Below are 18630 nucleotides of genomic sequence, written 5' to 3' on the forward strand. Positions count from 1 at the left end.
CTAACACCACAAAAGACCACATCTGATCCACTTCCTGATTGTGCTGTAGTTTTCCCTCCAAAATGATGTCACTTCCTGGAGGATGAACTGGTTAGTTAAAGGGATCTAAGGGACGAAATGAAATGTGATACTTAGAACTTTTAATTGATTGATTATCGGTTAAAACAATATTCCCAAGTAAACTTGTGTTTAAATAATTTTGATTAAAAAAAATAAATAAACACCTGGAATATTTCAAAAGAAATTGCCAGTTTTTCGTGTTAAAAGTGAGTGCAGCACCATGACAAAAAACAAAGCGTAGAAATACACCAATTTAATGTGGTGATAATATTTTAACCAATATATTAGGACATTAAAATGTAATGCATAAATTACTTACTTCATTTACAGCTGTATTGGTCATCAATTTTGAGCAACAATGAGCAAAATAAAACAATGATTATTAGAGTAAATTTAACAAGAAAATATAATTTCAGTATTTCTACCAATTTTCATGTTTAGTTCAGTGTGCTATACTACATGCTGTTTCTTTTTAATTGTTTCTGAAATGAACTTGCTATTTTACAACTGAAAATTAAAAAGTTATTTTTTTGCCAATGTAAAAGTCTTATAAGATTATAAGTGTATTTTGTCATGTTGCATTGACAGATGTCTAAAGCATAAACCTCATAAACCACAGTGTTTTATTTTTATTTTATTTGATAACAGTTGTTTTTGCAGTGCGAAATACAAAATCTGTAAAGAAATGGAAAATATCCACCGACCCTAAAACACGACAAATGCAGTAAAAAAAAAAATCGATATGGAAAATGCTTTCATATTAACACTGTATTTTTACAGGCTTTTCTGTAAGTGAGTGTTCAGTTAGAGCTGAAAGTGTTTTTGGGCCTTCAGCATCAGTTTGTGTTTGTTCACTCTCCTTTAGCTGCCATTTCTGTCCATAGTTCAGCAGGTGTGGAGAAGTATGGCAGTTATTCCTCTAGACATCTAACAGCAGTAAGCTGCTTTAGGATTGACAAGCGTTGTTCAGCGTTGCTCAGCCAATCGGATGCGGCCGTGTCGGAGTGACGTCAGCGGAGTCGCCCTCAGGGCTCTCATGCCACAGCGACAGCTCCATGATGGGCGGCTGCATGTCTTTGCACCTGTGATGTCAGATAACTACAGCGATAAGAGCTAAAAAACACTAGAGTGAAGTAGACTAAAAACTCCCCCATGCAGGTAGCATGACCCAATCCACCTGCAGCCCGGAGCGCTGGTCTGACTCTGAAAGAAACACTAAATATGTTCATTTTCCCACACTTGCAAATGCCGCCACACGGCCTGAATGCTGACATGTCTGTCTTACTCTTACACCACAGGTGACGAGGGTAAAATTTTTAACTAATCAGAATCAGAAAGAGCTTTATTGCCAATTACAGATGTGAGGAATATGTTTTGGTGACAGAAGGTTCCACAACACAAACTGACTGACAGTAACAAGACAAGACACATCAAGAATAAGTAAATAACAATATACAAAAAAATGTTTTTAAAAATACACAATATACAAAGGAAATAATAGATGGTATTTGTGTGTACAGGTGTGTTATTTACAAATGCAAGGAAATGTAAAAAGAGGGATGTGTGTTAAATAAATAAATGTATACTGTAAATAGTGTTGTGTTTTACACATTTATTGCCATGTTAACTGTTCATGAGATGAATATACAGTATATCACCATACTTACTTTAAGACATTACATTTTGTATTACAGGTTTTATGTTTAAATATGCAAACGAGGCATTATCTAATTTAAAAATCACTCATTTGCATACATTTCCAGACACTGAACATCAGATTTTGTTGCTGTTTTCTGTCAGTCTTGTACTGTTTGCATCTGAACATCGGATTAAGTCAGATTCAGAATTCTTGTTTTATTTTGTTGAAATACTAGAGTTGAATGTTTTTACAGAAGGGATTTGTTATCATTCCATAAATCAGAAAACTGTCAACAGCCAAACAAAATATATATATAAAAAATACATATTAGCATGTTAATAGGAATAAAATGTTATGTAAATCAGTGTGAATAAGAATGAACAAACCCCTCAGTAAAAATCTTCAGAATATAGATAGGAATAAAACAATAGTTTTGCCTGTAGTGTCTTGCCATATGGATATTAGAAACCAGTGGCTTAGGTTTATTGTAAGGCCGCATCTATTTACACTAAGTGAAAACAGCAGTATTTGTAGCGATATGCAATTTAGTATTTTCTTTGCAATAATAGTAGTTACATGCTGTTTATACTACTTAGTGCAAGTAAAGGTAGATCTGCACCTCAGTATTGTAGTACATTATAAAACAGTATGGAATAATAACGTATTGAGTGTAAATGATTATTTTTATGAAAATTATTTAATGGATGCTGCTTTGGTGTAGCCCTACACCTAACCCTAACCGATAAACAACTGTGACGTTTCCTTCTTTTTTTAATGAAAATAAATGCCTTTCCAATGTGATATGTGATGTGAAAAGAGAGAAGAACGAGTTTGGCAAAAAGCGGATTTGAACTCGGGGTCAATCGAATCATAAAAAAATAAAAAAGCTTCACTACCTACGCCACTAAAGCTGGTGTTTAATGGGCGTCTTTTGCAGTGTTGACCCTCTGGTGGTGGAGTTTGTGTAAATAGCCTCTGCCAACAAGGCGGGCTATTTGCACTTTGTGTAAATAGACACTCCTTTATTTTGTTATCGTAAACAAAGTTCTTCATCATTTTAGAGTGATCTTTAAGAATTGAGCAAATTTTTGTCCATATCTGTAGCTTTGAGGTCATCTATATGCTCCTTCTAAAGTTGAGTTAGCACATAGGCCTACGCATTTAAATTTCACACTTTTAACCTTCCAGAAAAATGGACTGCTATATAGATGACATCATCTAGAACTCACAAGTGTTTCGTCCAATCAAATGCCCTCTCAAAAGAAAATTCTCTTCCTCTTTATACCACAGACTTCTAACATTAAATTTGAAGAGTAAAGGTCTTTGCACACTGAGTACGAAATTTTCGTCCAAAATTTTTGCACGCTAAAAAATAAATACGACCTCAATTTGTGAGTTTACACACTGCCGCTGAAACTTTTGTCCGTCATAAAAAAATTTGGATCAGGATAGATTTTCAGCATTTTTCGCATCCGTAGCAAGCATTTTGACACAGTGTGCCAGGTTTCTGTGAGTGACGATGATGAAAAAAATGCATGTAAAAATTTAGGACCTTAACGCTTTTGATGCTTTTTTTAAATAATTCATTTAAAAAACACAATGATAAAAACTATATGATCTGATGCTGGAACACTGTCAAAATCAAGAGTCTGACATTCATGAATCTCAGTCTGGCCTGCATATGACATGTGAAGATTTGCTGTGCTCTGTGAAGCGGAAAACACATTGACATCTGTCTTGTACTGTAATTTCCAGCTGAATGCATGTAAAGCTCGGCGTGAATGTGTGCACTCTTTGTTTAAGATAGTTCATTAGTCAATAACATGCTTGTTTGCTTTAAACCAACCGTGGCAAATTGGGTTATTCCTATCAAACTGAGACACAAAAACTCAGGAAGATATTGGCTTGGTGAAGGGTAAATATTACCTTATATAATTTACAATAATTACACAAAAAGATCAAAGTAGTGTGTCACCGTCTAATTAAAATATGCTCAATAAACTCCACGGAAACAGCTCCTTATGAGCATTTGGCTCATGCCATAAAATAAAGGCAAACTTTTGTGTTTTAGGTCAAAATCAGATGCTTTTGATAGATTTACAAACTAGAATAATGGTTGAATCATTATTAGACTTTGTGTATTTTATATGAAATTAATAGTCTTTTGTCCTAACATTGCTTGGTTTTTAATGTTTTAAGAAAACAGCGCCGATATTGTGTTAAAACTATATGTCAACTTTCAAACTGTAATAGTTTGCCATTTTTTAGATACTTTCCTGAATTTTAAGAAGATCCTTTTAGCAGCTATCAACATTCCAAAACATTAGGAACAAACAGGGATGGGCGGTATTTTAATACCTTTGAAAAAAATCTAATGTATTTTGTATTTAAATACATTTAAGCTTAGTATTTTTGTATTTTCAAAATACATAAAATAGTTTTTGCCAATCAATCTCTTTATTAGACTGCTGGTTTCCTGTATCAACTAGCTCAAACATGCCACTTTCATGCTTTTCCTGGGAAAATCTTATTAAAGTCAAAATCGTAGATATGTATCTCTTTCTGTCACTCGGCTCGGCTGTTCACTGAACGCTCTCTCCGCCACATCATGAGTAGACACGCCCCCTACTGCTGATTGGCTACAAGTTTGTTTTGGTACTTGGCCCCGACTTTTGAAAAATGACATACCCCACCTTTAACTGTTCCATGCTCCGGCACGGTTAGAGATCTACTACATGTGTACTGCACCCGAGCCACCTCTTCAAGCGGGTCAGGGCATGGTTAAACGAACCGCACTGGACACGGTACAGAGCAGACACACTTGTGAAATGAACTGGACTTTGGGGGTGAGTCGTGTTCAAGCACGGATCAGATCCCCTAGTGTGAGTACATCCTAAAGCTAAGTTAATAGAAGATAGCACACCACAATAACCATAACAGCACAAAAAACGATGAATGATAAAAACATTGACAGCCAATCGGAATCTGCTTTAAAGAGCTTGAGCATTTAGTGACAGATGACACAACTGCATTGTACACTAATATAGTTACCTTTATAATTATTGCTCTTGGTGTAAACAGGCCTTAATAGTGTTACTTCACTGGATGGCTAATTTCAAATGTATTTTGTGTATTTTCAAAATACCACATACTGTATTTGTATTTAAATACATTTTTCCACACAGCATTTTCTATTTTTATTTTAAATACATTTTGATGTATTTGTGCCCATCTCTGGGAACAAAATGGATAATTATTAATGCAAATATGATTATTATGTAAGCAACATGATGGAAATAACCAAATTTGTTGGACAAAATTAATCAAAGTTGAATAGTCAATTTATCAATATTTATAATAAAGAGTTGACCTTGCAGTACAGAACAGTTTTTTTCTTTTTGCATCTGGCATTGTTATTAAAAATATTAAATAAAAAAATGAAAACATACAAATATCTCTGAATATGTAAAATAAATATTGAAATAATATGCATAATAAATTTGTTGTTATTGTAAACACAGGAATGCGCACTTGAGTTGAAAAATCCCAAAGGCAAACATCTCTGCATGAGAGCCTCTTAAAGGTTGAAAAACACAGCGCTGAAGGTCCTCGTGGGGGCTTTCAGGGGTCAAAGTTCAGCAGTGTTGTTCATTAAAGTTGCTTTGTAACGTGGATCTCATGAGACATGGAAACCTGCTGAAGTTCAGAATAACAGAGGCTGGTTTATCCACGTAATAATCATGATTAAAATACAAAGAAAACACAAAAATCTCTTACTAAAACTATTTTCAATTCACATTATTCTCAAATAATCTCAAATGTAAAATAAAAGCATGTTTTGAGGCCAAAATGAACCATATGTGGGAAATGGACAATATTTTAAAAGAAAATTTTAAAATTACAAGTTGTTTTTTAATACAGACACCTTCTCTTACTGAACCTAGTATTCACATTATTCTGTTTATTTTTAATTTCAGATATATCAAATGTAAAATTAAAGCATGTTTTGAGTCCAAAGTGAACTCTTCTTTGTTAATTAAAAATATATATATATTTCAATTATCTCAAATGTAAAATTAAAACATATTTTGAGGCCAAAATGAACCATATATGTGTGAAATGGACAATATTTTAAAAGAAAAGATTAAAACTTAAAATATTTTTTATACAAACATCATCTATTATTGGAACTATTTTCAATTGACATTAGTTTTTGTTCAGCTTTAATTTAGTTCAAATATCTCAAATGTGAAATTAAAGCATATTTTGAGGCCAAAGTGAGTAAAAAGAACAATATTTTAAAATAAAAATTACAAGTTATTTTCTTAACACACATCTCTTTCTACAACTTATTTTTTGTTTCTTTGTTCATTGTTTATTTATTTCAAATATCGCAAATGTAAAATTAAAGCATATTTACAGGCCAAAATGAACCATACATGTGTGAAACGGACAAGATTTTAAAAGAAAAATTAAAAAGTTCAAGATTTTTTAAAATTCCTTTATTTTTAGTACCAACAAACTTTGGTAAATTTAGCAAGTTTGAGCAAAAATGCATCCTCTACAATGCCCAAGAATGCAAACGACAAATAAATAGCACAGCGAAATAAACATATACATCTTTAAACATCAACAGTAATACTACACTCTCTTCAGGGACTTACATGGAGATGTTTATGGTACTTACTCTAACACAATTTGTCTTAAATAAAGCTTTGCAGGTTTACTTGGCACATGTACGTAATAAATAGCGAGTCGTCTTTATCAACACACAGCTGTTTCGGCAGGAGTTTCTTTTGAAATCCATATTCAACAACAACATTTGTTGTAGCGTATGCAGTGTTTCCAACTTTTTGCATGTATTGCATTTGTCTATTTACGGTCTAAACTTGTTTTGTTGGTTCAATATACTGCAGTAAATGTCCTGTAGCTCCTCTAGAAATATTTGGTTAGGACTTTTTTTCTACAAAGTCTAGATGAAAACCATCTCATCCCATCTTCACATAGGCTTGGCCAGCACATCTCTGAACCTGGTTAGACTCAAGACCTCCTCAGCAAAGCCAAGGTCTGGTTTCATCTGTAGCGCGAGTCGTTTGGTTTAGTTTGGTTTTCTTGTCCTTACAGCCTCGTCTTTCTAGTTGGCCTTTTACTGGAGGTTTGACTGGCTGCTAGGTAGTTTTTGTGGGTGTTTAGTCTCAGGGTTTGGTTTCAGGAGGCGAAGTAGGAGCTCTGCATGGAGTAGAGGCGGTCGATGGGGTTTCCCACGCGGGTCTGGAGGGACGCGGCTTCTGACGCGGCCATGAAGCAGTCGCTCAGACTGGTCAGAGACGTGTCGCTGTCAATGTCGTGGAAAATCGAGTCGTTTCCTGAAGAAGAACAACAAAAATGAGGTCTAGGTACCCGAAAAAGTCACACAAAACAGCATTTTCGAAGAAAATGTGATTGGGGTTCAAACGTTTGAGATCGGTTTGATTTTTAAATTCGATTCGATTTTTTTTAAAAAGTCTCTTTTGCTCACCAAAGCTGCATTTATTTGATACAGTTTAAACAGTAATATTGTGAAATATTATTACCATTTAAAATAGTTGTTTTCTATTTGAATATATTTTATTCCTGTGACACAAAGCTGAATTTTCAGCAGCTTTGCAGAATTCATTTTATGCTGATTTTGGAAATATTTCTTTTCAATGGCGAAATTTGTGCTGCTTCCATGAAACTTTTTTCTAAGGATATTTTGACAAATATAAAGTAAAAAAAAAAAAAAAAAAAAAAAAAAATCTTTTGTAAAATTAAAAATGTCTTTACTCTTCTTTAAAAGCGAATTTTATCTTTGTGATAAAATCCAGTTGAATTGAATAAAATAAATAACATGAAATCCTTAATAAAATATAACATTTTACACAATAGTTATTTAAAACCACTAAGAATGTTTAAATATAGAAAATCTACATCTACCGCTAATTTGAAGAAAATTTACTTTATAAAATTAAATTACATTCAATATTCTTTTCTTTTCCTTCTTCCAAAGACCATCGTTAACAATGAACGTTAATTTCTTTAAAAAAAAGAAAAAATCACCATGACCCCAAACTTTTGAATGGTAATGTGCATTATGATAATATAAAAAGTGTAATAGTAATAGTGATTAGAGACAGACATAATTAATTTGAGCAAAATGTTTCACCAACATTCACTTTTTTCCATGTCTTAATATTAGGTCAACCAATAAATGCCACTATTTGGAATATTTACAGGCAAATTAAGTTATTTAATATCCTGCTTTACAAAACTTTTCACAGACATTCATTCTCAAGTGAGAAAATATATTTTTCATAAATATAATAGCACTACTATGTATAATAATATTCATGAGACCTTACAAATTGATTCTGGATATTGGTTTTCAACTATTTAGCCATAATATAATTGGAATTGGCCATGCTAATAAACAAATATGAACTGAAGCTTTTAGTCCAAAAGTTTGTTCAGTCCTCAAGGACGCAGTTTACCGTACCCATAGAAATATGATTACCCAGCAGACTCTCATCTGCTTTTCAAAGCTGTAATGGCCCATAAAGCATTACATAAAAGTGCATATAAACTACTCATTTGCGTCAACTCGCAGCAGGACAAAGCGCACTCATCAATGTGATATCGTGTGTCTGCAGGCCACAGATCCACGCTCGCTTTCTCGGGAGTGCCGCGGGTAATTTTATAGTGTAATTTTATAGGCTTCTCAAAAACTAATTGACACTGTTACATAAGGGTGAAGACAGTTTAATGGCACATTTATTTTTATTGGGCCCATACGTGGCGTTAGCAGCCGCTTCTGGTCAATATCACAGCAGAGAAATGCATCGGGATGTGAGTTTTACTCCAGAGAAAGCTCACCGTATGGATTCATGTGATCTCCAGGCATCTGCGGAGGGGTCAGGCCCTGCTGGAACGGGTCTGTGCTGTATCCGCTGGCCTCCATGGACACTAACTGATGCTGTGGAGGCGGAGCCAGCGGCGTGTAAGAGCTCATCAGATTCTCCATTCGGCTTGAGATCACATCTGCAGAAAACAGATGAGTTATTGGAAACAGAAAACAGGGTTAAAATGGCTAAAGACTGGCATATGTTGAGAGACTGTGTGTGTGTGTGTGTGTTTAGTACCTTGTCCGTGTCTCTGAGAGTTTTGCTGCTCTTGTTGCTGCTGTTGTCGGCGTGCTAATTTCTTCATCTGACGGGAAAAAAGAGGAACAGACAAGTATTAAATACATTTTAAAATCATAAATGATTGTATGGGCAATGAATTATATTAAAGAGTTGTTTAGGCCAGGGGTTTACCAACCAGGGTTCAGGGACACTCAGGCACTGTTATTTGTATTTAAATTTACTATTTGATTTTTTATATTTTGAATTAGTTATTATTTTTGTGCTTTCAATTTTTTATTTTTATTATTTTTATTTTTTTGTCATTTTTTTTATTTTACTATTTAGGTTTATTTTTTCATTTTCGTTTAAGTTCAGTTTTAGTTGGGAAAGTCCGCTAATTTACTTGCTTTGGTCTGGACCAAATACCATGTGTTTACCATCAGAAATGTTTCCTTGGGAACTACCTGAAATAAGTTTTAGTTTTTCATCTAATATTTATGTTTTATTTTATTTCAGCTTTATTTCAATTTACGGAATGTTTTAATAACTTCAGTTTTAGTTCATAAAAACCTTGCACGCAATAAAAATGTAGCCAATGTAAAACATAGATTTAAATCAATAAATCAATAAATTGATTCAAATAAGTCAATTTTATTCAAATAAATATATAATTTGAATAATATAAATAAATAAAAACATTTAAATAAATAAACAAACAAACACAGATTTATAATATTATTTTTTACAGTACAAATTGGGTCTTTGAAAATATATAGCTGCCTTTTAAATTTTAGGATGTGTGTTCTTTATCCAAGGACAATGATATTCGTGGCATTAAAGGACAGAAATCCCCTGACTTTGGCTCAGGTAAGGTCTCAGGACATGCACACCTTTGCTCTTTGGTTCTGAAACCACACCTGGACGACTCTAACAGTCAGACCGGTCTCAGCTGCCAGCGTCTCTCTGACCTGAAATAACACAAGCATCAATATATTATTTCATTTAAAGTCGTCTCACATACCCAGACATTGGAACAACGGAATGAAGTGCTTTTACATTTTTACATGCAATACACATCAGATGATCCATAGTTTTTTTTTTGCCATATTTACATGCAATATGCATAATGTGGTCCAGAGTTTCTGCCATTTTCACATGCAATATGCATCAGATGGTTGATAGTTTTGCTACTTTTGCATGCAATATGTATCAAATAGTCCATAGAGTGCTGTATAATACTGGATTAGAAGTATCTAATGTTCCTCTACAGGTAGATAAGCACAGGTTTCACATTGAAGAAGTTGAAATGGCTTAATTTGGTTGTATTCCCTCTAGAAATCTTCTGAAGAAGGTCTCACCTTTCTGCAGGGTTTGGATGACACCTCAAAGGAGGCCTTGAACGCACGTCGCTGCTGGGTGGTGAGGATGGTGCGAGGTCTCTTGGGTCTGCGAGGGTCTTTGCCGTCATCACCGCCTTTGCCCTGACCTCCTGCTCCTTTCTCTGGCTTCACATCCAGATCTTCATCCTCACTTTTGTCTGCAGAAACAGGCATTTTAAATCACCGTTCTATGGAGAGCAGCTGAGCCGAGAGGATAGGAAAGCGCTGTTCTCACCAGAGTCAGACATGTCCGGGCTGACCGAGTGCAGTAGGTCCTTCTCTCTCTCGTAGTCGTTCTTGCACAGCAGCTGTCCCTCCTTCAGGACGAACTCGTCTCCTTTACACAGCTGTCGCTCGCACACGCAGCAGCAGAAGCAGCCTAGATGATACACACTTTCTAGTGCACGCATCACAAACTCTGTGGGAGCGATCTTCTCCAGACAACCGCTGCATTTGGCTGCAAACAACCTGATGAGGAGAAACAAAACATACATTTATTGCTTTTTAAATCCTTAAAACATGTTTCTGGTCTTATTGTGCACAATTCCCTTGTGCATGTTATGCCAAAATATTAAAATTTAAATTTTTATACATTTTTTTAGTTAACCATGTCTAAGGTGATGATAAATAACATTAGCCAATAATATAATAGGCCTAGATAACTTAATATAAATAAAGGTAAATGCATTCCAAAAGTGGTTTCATGTCAATATGTTTGAAACCATTTTTTTAGCTGCAAAGCAGATATTTTTTTAAATAATTTTATTCAGCAAGGATGCATTAAATTGATCAGAAGTGACTGCAAAAGATTTCTATTCCAAATAAATGCTGTTCTTTTGATCTTTCTTTCCATCAAAGGACCCTGAAATAAAGTGATGTATCACAATTTCCACAAAAATATGAAGCAGCACAACTGTTTTCAACATTGATAATAATCAGAAATGTTTCTTGAGCAGCAAATCAGCATATTAGTATGATTTATGAAGGATCATGTGACACTGAAGACTAGCGTAATGATGCTGAAAATTCAGATTTGATCACAGTAATAAATTATATTATGCATTATTTTCAAATAGAAAACAGTTATTTTAAATTGTAATAATATTTCACAATATTTTATTGTATTTTTAATCAAATAAATGCCTTGGCGAGGAGAAGAGCTTTCATAAGCCTAAAAAACTTGTGTACAGTACTGTAGGTTAGACCATCAATCACAAATAAGGGCTAAACCAAGTAAATAAAAAAACAGATTTGAATATGACACACAGCAGGACCTCCTGTCCTAATCATACGAAGTAGGCTACGGTGTGAAACAGCAAAGCACAAGAGCTAGTAATTTCTTGGTGTAATACTCAAACCCCCTGACGTGAGACTCTCTGCAAAGCTCAATAATTCTGAAGCATTAAGCAGATCTTCCCTCAGAGCTCGGCCTTCTCCCACACCAATAAAGTCCATCCATAAATATCACAGGCGCACAGATCAATGCGTGACTGACACCAGACGCTCTGGCAGTGCTACGCTCCTGATTATGATTTTGAAAGAGATTTTTAATAAGCCTCAAGATATGAAGTTGAGGCGCACAAAAGAGTTTTACCGAGGAGTCAGTATTCAGCGACGGACCCCCCGGGAAGAGAAAATCACAGGTGAGATCTCTTTAATATCTCTATTGTTTCTCTCAGACAGCACTGAAGGAGACTTCTGCTGAAACCTCCTGCTTCTCAGATGTTTCTCCTGAGAAAAGACCTCAGTTTTCAGATCTCAAACTATGCCAGAATCCCAAAGTTTGCAATGAAAAGTCAAAGATCTCAATATGAGCTATAAGAGCTAGAAAGAAATGTAGCTCTTCTATCAATGTGTGACATATTTGTCTTTGAAGAAATGACTGCTTTTATTCAGCAAAGATGCATCAAGTTGATCAAAAGTGACAGTAAAGACATGTTACAAAAGATTTCTATTTCAAATAAATGCTTTTCTTTTGAACTTTCTATTCATTAAATAATCCTGAAAATAAAAGTGCATCATGGTTTCAACAAAAATATGAAGCAGCACAACTGCTTTCAACATAAAAAAGTCCAAAATTAGCATGATTTCTGAAGGATCATGTGACACCGAAGCTGCTGAAAATTCAGCTTCGCATCACAGATGTAAATTAAACTTTAAAATATATTACAATAGTAAATAGATATTTTAAATTGTAATACTATTTCACAATTTTACTGTTTTTACTGCACTTTTGATCAAATAAATGCAGCCTTGGTGAGCAGAAGAAACTTCTTTCAACTTTATAAAAATAGTACAGACCCCAAACCTTTAAACAGTAGGTATTTTACAAGAAACTGATACAATGTTGAGAATAAATTAAAGAGAGGACTCCACTGAGCCAAAACGAGCAACCTTTGAGCAACACCACGTCCAAAGAGTTCAGTCCTCTCACCTAAACCTCTTTTCTTTCTCCATCTTCTGCTGATCTTTAGTAATCGCACATGTGGAAGTTTCCCTGCTTCCTCTGTCAGTCACATCACATTATTTGTTTGCTATAGACCAGAAATGTAACAAACACAAACAATAATTTATCCCTCGTTTGCTGCCACCAAAGTTGTGGAGCGCAGACGTGTCTGATCGGGCTTACGGAGAACCAGCAAACATCTCCAAACACCAGCCGACTGAGACACAGAGCTTAAGACCAGAGATCACTCATAACAACATCTCTAAGATCTGCTTTAAGTGCGTTAGAAACATGAAGATATCACATACAATTCAATACAGGTGACAAAATATATGGGAAAATATGATATTCAGGAAAAATGTGTTGCTCGGAGGTTAATGTTTTTAATTTAAGCATAAACTTTGTCTCAATTCCACAAATTCATAAAATGAATGTGGAGCAGCTCTGATCATTCGCTCCTTGGAGAATTTGATGAGAAATGATTGATTTTATCTCTTACTTTTGATTGCAAGACTTTGGCATCTTGAGCACATTGCACATTAAATTAATTTAATATAAATAATAAAAAATTAATTATCTTAATGGCCTTTAATTATAATATTTTAATTAATGTAATAATATTTTTAACAATTTAAAACTAATTTTCTATATATATTTTTTATCTAAATGTAATAATTGATCATTTAAATGTGCATGTAATAATAAATATTTTAATAATACTGCAACAAATTTTGCATTAAAATGCAATAATATTTTAAATGGCAAATCTGAGCACATAAATAATTATAGTTTATAAAAATAATAAAAAAACAATAGTGCAATTTTTTTTTTTAAATAATGTTTAAAAAATAATATTCAATTTTATTTATTTGTTTTTTATTAAATAAGTGAACTCACTACTGAGTTCACTTATTTATTTATTTTTATTAAATAAGTGATACTCACTACTGTCTAGGAGAAAAAAATATCTCATTAGTTATGTTTCTTACTTATGAATATAAAAATACATAAATAGATTCACCTGAGCAATCCCCTAAAATCCGCCAGTCTCCGCATACACATGTATTCAATTGTAACTGGTACGTCATTTGAAAGTAATTATATCCTTTTTAACCAGTCTTTTTACATTGCCCTTTGATGCCATTATGGACTTGCAGGCCTCTCAATGTATGTGTGTGCGTGCGTGTGTGTGCGTGTGTGTGTGCGTGTGTGTGTGTGCGTGTGTGTGTGTGTGTGTGTGTGTGGGAGTGTTTAATTTTTCCAACCGTCTCTTCCACATCCATACAGCACAGATGCATGTGCACTACAAAAGAGCTAAAGATGTCATTAAACACTGGAGCCTTCCTCTGAAGGTACTGTATGGAAAATACCCTGTAGTCCACACAAGCCTGGCACATTTACCACATTTTACTGTATTCTGGTCCTATCAAAGCATATTAACCACATCCACTCTCCTCTATAAAATTCAAAAGGTCTCGGATGTATCAAGTGTCGGAAGTGCAACTCTTGCTTCAGTAATAATTTACTTGAAAAAGATTTTCCTGATTTCAAGTACAAATATCTAAACATTTTTTAATCAAGACACATTTACTTTAGAAGCAATATGACTTGATTGTTTGGAAAAAATGATCAGAATTAAGTAAGTTTATGTTTAAAACAAGACAAAAATATCTGCCAGTGGGGTCAGAAAAATACATTTAAACAAGTTTCTTTTTCTGACCCCATTTTTGTTTTGATGTAAACATAAAGTCACTTAATTTTTATGTATTTTTCAGAAAAGTAAGCTTGCTTCTTAACTAAATGTATCTTGATTTAAGAATGTGTATTTGCACTGGAAAACAAAACAAAAATAATGAGGAAGAAAATATTTTTTTTGCACTACATTTATTTCTATTGCACTTTATATAATACAGATTGTTTCAAAGCAGCTTGACATTAATAAAACAGGGAAATAAGGCTGTAAAACATAAATTATGAAACAAAATAAATGTCAGTGGTAAACCAGCTCAGAATACAATAGTGTTATTATTATTCAGCTCAATTCAGTTTAATGATGATTCAAATTCAGTTCAATAAGTGTCAGCAAAGTTAGCCTCAATTCAGTTCACAGTTTGTCCTCATTTGAGTGCAGTTAAAAGAATATTAATTTCCTTTTAAACCCCAATCTAGGAAGATGATTAGAGAGGTATTCAACTATTGTTGCATAATAAAAAATAAGTGATCAAGCTCTCTGAATATGATGCTTCTTGTCTCTTTTATTCAATTACAACTAGCTTTAATAGGCTGATCTATTTAATATCACAACATCCGCTCCAAACATAACACAGTTAATCATGTAGACCATTTATTCTGCTTTCGGCTGTGTGAATTAGCACTAGCTGTGTCTAATGAGACTGAAGTTAAACACAGAGAGATAGCTGTAAGAAAGGGAGAGAGTGTTTGTCTGTGGCCCCAGAGTAAACTCCGGCCCCGATACAACATCTCCTGAAGCTCATCCCTCACCGCTCCAAACATATTAGCATGCTAATCGCTCACAGACATGCTCAATTCCTGATTAAGATCAAAACATAAACACAGAGAAGCAGAAAGGAAGCGCGTCAGGGTTATCTTTCAAAAAAAGACCATGAAAAATTAGATATGGATGAATAATAAAATCTCTATGTCCATGCTAAATAAAAACAGAAAAAAAATTATTAAATACAAATCATTTTAATTTGGATGGTGAATATTAAGCCTAATGCTAAGAAAAAATAAATAAACTTTTCATAGTGCAAAAAAAGATTAAAAATTGCAATAAATAAATACAAAAAATAATGGTCTTATATAGCCATTATATAGGTCTTGTATAGTAATTAGTTAATATAAATTAATACAAGTAATTGATTTTAACATGCATTTTTTACTTTTTTTTTTTTTATAAATTTGATGCAAATTTTGCACATTTTCCTCCAATTTTATCACTGCTTTAATGGGAAAACATCTTCATTTATTGATTGACCAATTGTTTGTTTGTTTGTTTGCATACCTCGACAGCATTTTTGGGCATGAATATGCATACCCAATAATACAATAATACCCTATAATAAAAGTAGTTAGGCTATATACAAAAGTCCCTTTAAGTAGCAACAGCAGTGAAGGGTAGGAAGAAGACAGATGTAATCAGATGAGAAAGAGGAGAGAGAGTGTGTGAAAGGGAGCGATCGAATACAGCAGGTACACAGTGTGTGTGTGTTTGGACAGCTGCTTTTCCTGAGTTTGGCAGCTCTATTCAGACTGGAGTTTACTCAGCTCGACCACAACAGCAAACAGAGTATGAGCGAATAATGGAGCATGAATACAAAATACAACACACACACACACACATACACACACACACAACACTGTGCTACACTTGCTTTACAGCTATCTGTGGCTGTAAAAGTTTCTTGAGTTGAGCTATACAGTCTTTTAGAGACTTTGTAAGTTCTTCAGATCTTTAAGCACTGAAACAGATGGTTTTCTACAGATCGTATGCTTAAAAAGTTCTGAAATGACATAAGTGCTCCTAAAACCCTTACTGGAAGCCTCATTTTCAGCGTCTATTAGGAAATAGAAGCGCCTAGAAGCTGATTAGAGGGTAATTTCTTACAGACCAGAACAGATCTTAGCTCATGGTCTGAATATGGTCTCTCAGAAGTCCAGGTTTTGTGTAGGTAGTAGAAGAAACCCTGGCCGCAGCATCTGTGCAGTATCGGGCCACATTATCAAAGCCAGATCTGACCACAGGCCTGAATGAGTCCATTCTCTCTCAGCTTCTTATTGGCTGTGGTTCAAAACCGAGTGCTGAGCAACCCTGCTGGACAACATTATTGGGTATCACAGGCATATTCATGCCCAAAAACACAGTAGAGGTAGGCAAACTTACAAAAATAAAATAAAATAAAATAAAGTTAAATTAAATTAAATTAAATTAAATACATTTTTAAAATAATGTAGAAAATTAAGCAGAATACAGAAAAATAAAATAATAAATTTGCAAACTACAGTTGTAAATATACATCATGGTAGTAAGTGTAAGTGCGTTGAAATAATGAGAAAGCAAATTTTTCCCCAAAGCAATGATGAACTATGAGGAAAATGTGCTAAATTTGCATCAAAATAATAATGAAAAAGAATGTTAAAACATTAATGTTAAAAATGAATGAGTTATAATAATAAAATGAATATGGAAAATTAATAACAAAATATGAATAGTCTTATGTAGCCTAGCTAGACATCATTATTGGGTGTCATGGGCATATTCATAAAATAAAATAAACAAACAAATAAATAAATAGAGTGATTTTTCATCAAAGCAATAAAAAAAAACAAAAAAAACAATTGGGGGTAAATGTGCAGAATTTTCATCAAAATAATATCATTGATAATAATAATAATAATAAATAGAACATTTAAAAATATATGTAAAAATTGATTTGTTATATTAATCAAATAAATATATAATAATAATAATAATAATAATAATAATAATAATAATAATAATAATAATGGTCTTATATAGTCTAGATAGTATTATTTGCCATCACAGGCATATTCATGCCCAAACATGCTGTCTACTGTAGGTAGGCAAGCTAGCAAAATATAAATAAATAAAAAAGAAATAAAATAATAAAAAATGAAATAATACCATATCAATGTGCTAAAAACTACTCTGAAAACCTTAGCAACTGCATGGCAACACCCTGCAGCAGGTTTGAATGGGCAAACACAAAAAAATAAAATAAATAAAATTATTATTAATTACATACTTTTCAAAATTACACACAAAGTTCCAAAGTTCTAATTTAGTAACCTAAGCGTTGACCTAACCCTCCTTTCCCCTAAATCTGGAGCAGTTTAATGAGTGTCTCTCCTCATCTGGCCCGTTTCCATGTTGGTTTGGCTGATGTAAAGCAGACGTCGCTGTTTAGCAGCTCAGCAGGACTCTATTCGCTGCTAAAGTGAGCGATCTGACAATATACCCAGAGCTGCAGTAACGTGGCTGCTAATTGCTGTCTAGGGCCTGCAGCTGTTTGGCTTGAACACAGACCAATCAGAAAGAGGCCAGCTCATGATTGACGGGAGGATATTGCAACTACCCCCACCTCCCGAAGCGTCCCATTGGCTGACACAGAGAACACTGGGTTTATTTTACATGAGGGGCATCTGTGCAAACCAATAAAGCCCGGTAGAAGCACATGAGTGGCGAGCCAGATTTTCCTCAAGATCTATAGCGTTGCTTAATCTCTGGCTTAACGCAGATGTCAAAAGGCCAGCGCGGCCTCCGGAGCAGATGTGCGGCCATTGTTGTCCAGTATACACCATATGAACTACTTCTGGAGGGAATCAAAGTGAAGAGATCATGACGGAGAGTTAATTAAGTGGAAGCTACTTGAAGTGAAGAGCTCTTGCCTTTAGGCTCCGTTCCAAGAACTAGTGAGCTGCCTAGCTGTTTATCTCCTACATAGGGAGCATAACAACCCAAACAGAACTACATGATAGCTCTACATACTACATGCTTTGTGAATTATACAAAAGCAAAGTGCTCCAGCAGAGTTAAAGTATAGTTAAGCTATCAAAATGACTCACTATGCATACAAATATACATTTCTTTCAACATGTATTGCTCAAATGCACATTTACAGGGACAAAAACATCTTAAAGGAAAAGAAAAAACTGTACAAATTTTGTTATATTATTATAGAATATATATATAAATAAATAGAATTATGACAATCACAGAAAAGATAGATATAATATGGATAGATATATAGATATAAATTGGAATTATATATAAAAATAAATATTATAAAAATTACAAATTATTTATTACACACACATACACATAAATGTATATTTTTTTACATATGTACATATTATACATATGTGTGTGTGTGTGTTTTAATATGTATATTCATATCTATAATGCATTATTCATAATTTTATTGT

At 33.9% G+C, this 18630-nt stretch overlaps 1 protein-coding gene across 1 annotated transcript in view; it reads right to left on the reverse strand.

Moving 5' to 3' along the window:
• Nucleotides 1-6192: 6192 nt before the first annotated feature.
• LOC306871638 (LIM/homeobox protein LMX-1.2-like) overlaps nucleotides 6193-18630 on the reverse strand; it is a 40593-nt gene continuing 28155 nt past the window's right edge. Inside the window, exons 3-8 of the mRNA XM_079419703.1 lie at nucleotides 10453-10685; nucleotides 10197-10375; nucleotides 9729-9806; nucleotides 8857-8923; nucleotides 8591-8755; nucleotides 6193-7065 (exon numbers count right to left, since the gene is read on the reverse strand). Of these exons, the coding sequence (XP_079275829.1) occupies nucleotides 6908-7065; nucleotides 8591-8755; nucleotides 8857-8923; nucleotides 9729-9806; nucleotides 10197-10375; nucleotides 10453-10685 (880 nt within the window). The 3' untranslated portion in view covers nucleotides 6193-6907. The remainder of the gene's footprint in view (nucleotides 7066-8590; nucleotides 8756-8856; nucleotides 8924-9728; nucleotides 9807-10196; nucleotides 10376-10452; nucleotides 10686-18630) is intronic.

The sequence above is a fragment of the Barbus barbus genome, assembly GCF_936440315.1.
Source record: "Barbus barbus genome assembly, chromosome: 6".
Lineage (NCBI taxonomy): Eukaryota > Metazoa > Chordata > Actinopteri > Cypriniformes > Cyprinidae > Barbus > Barbus barbus.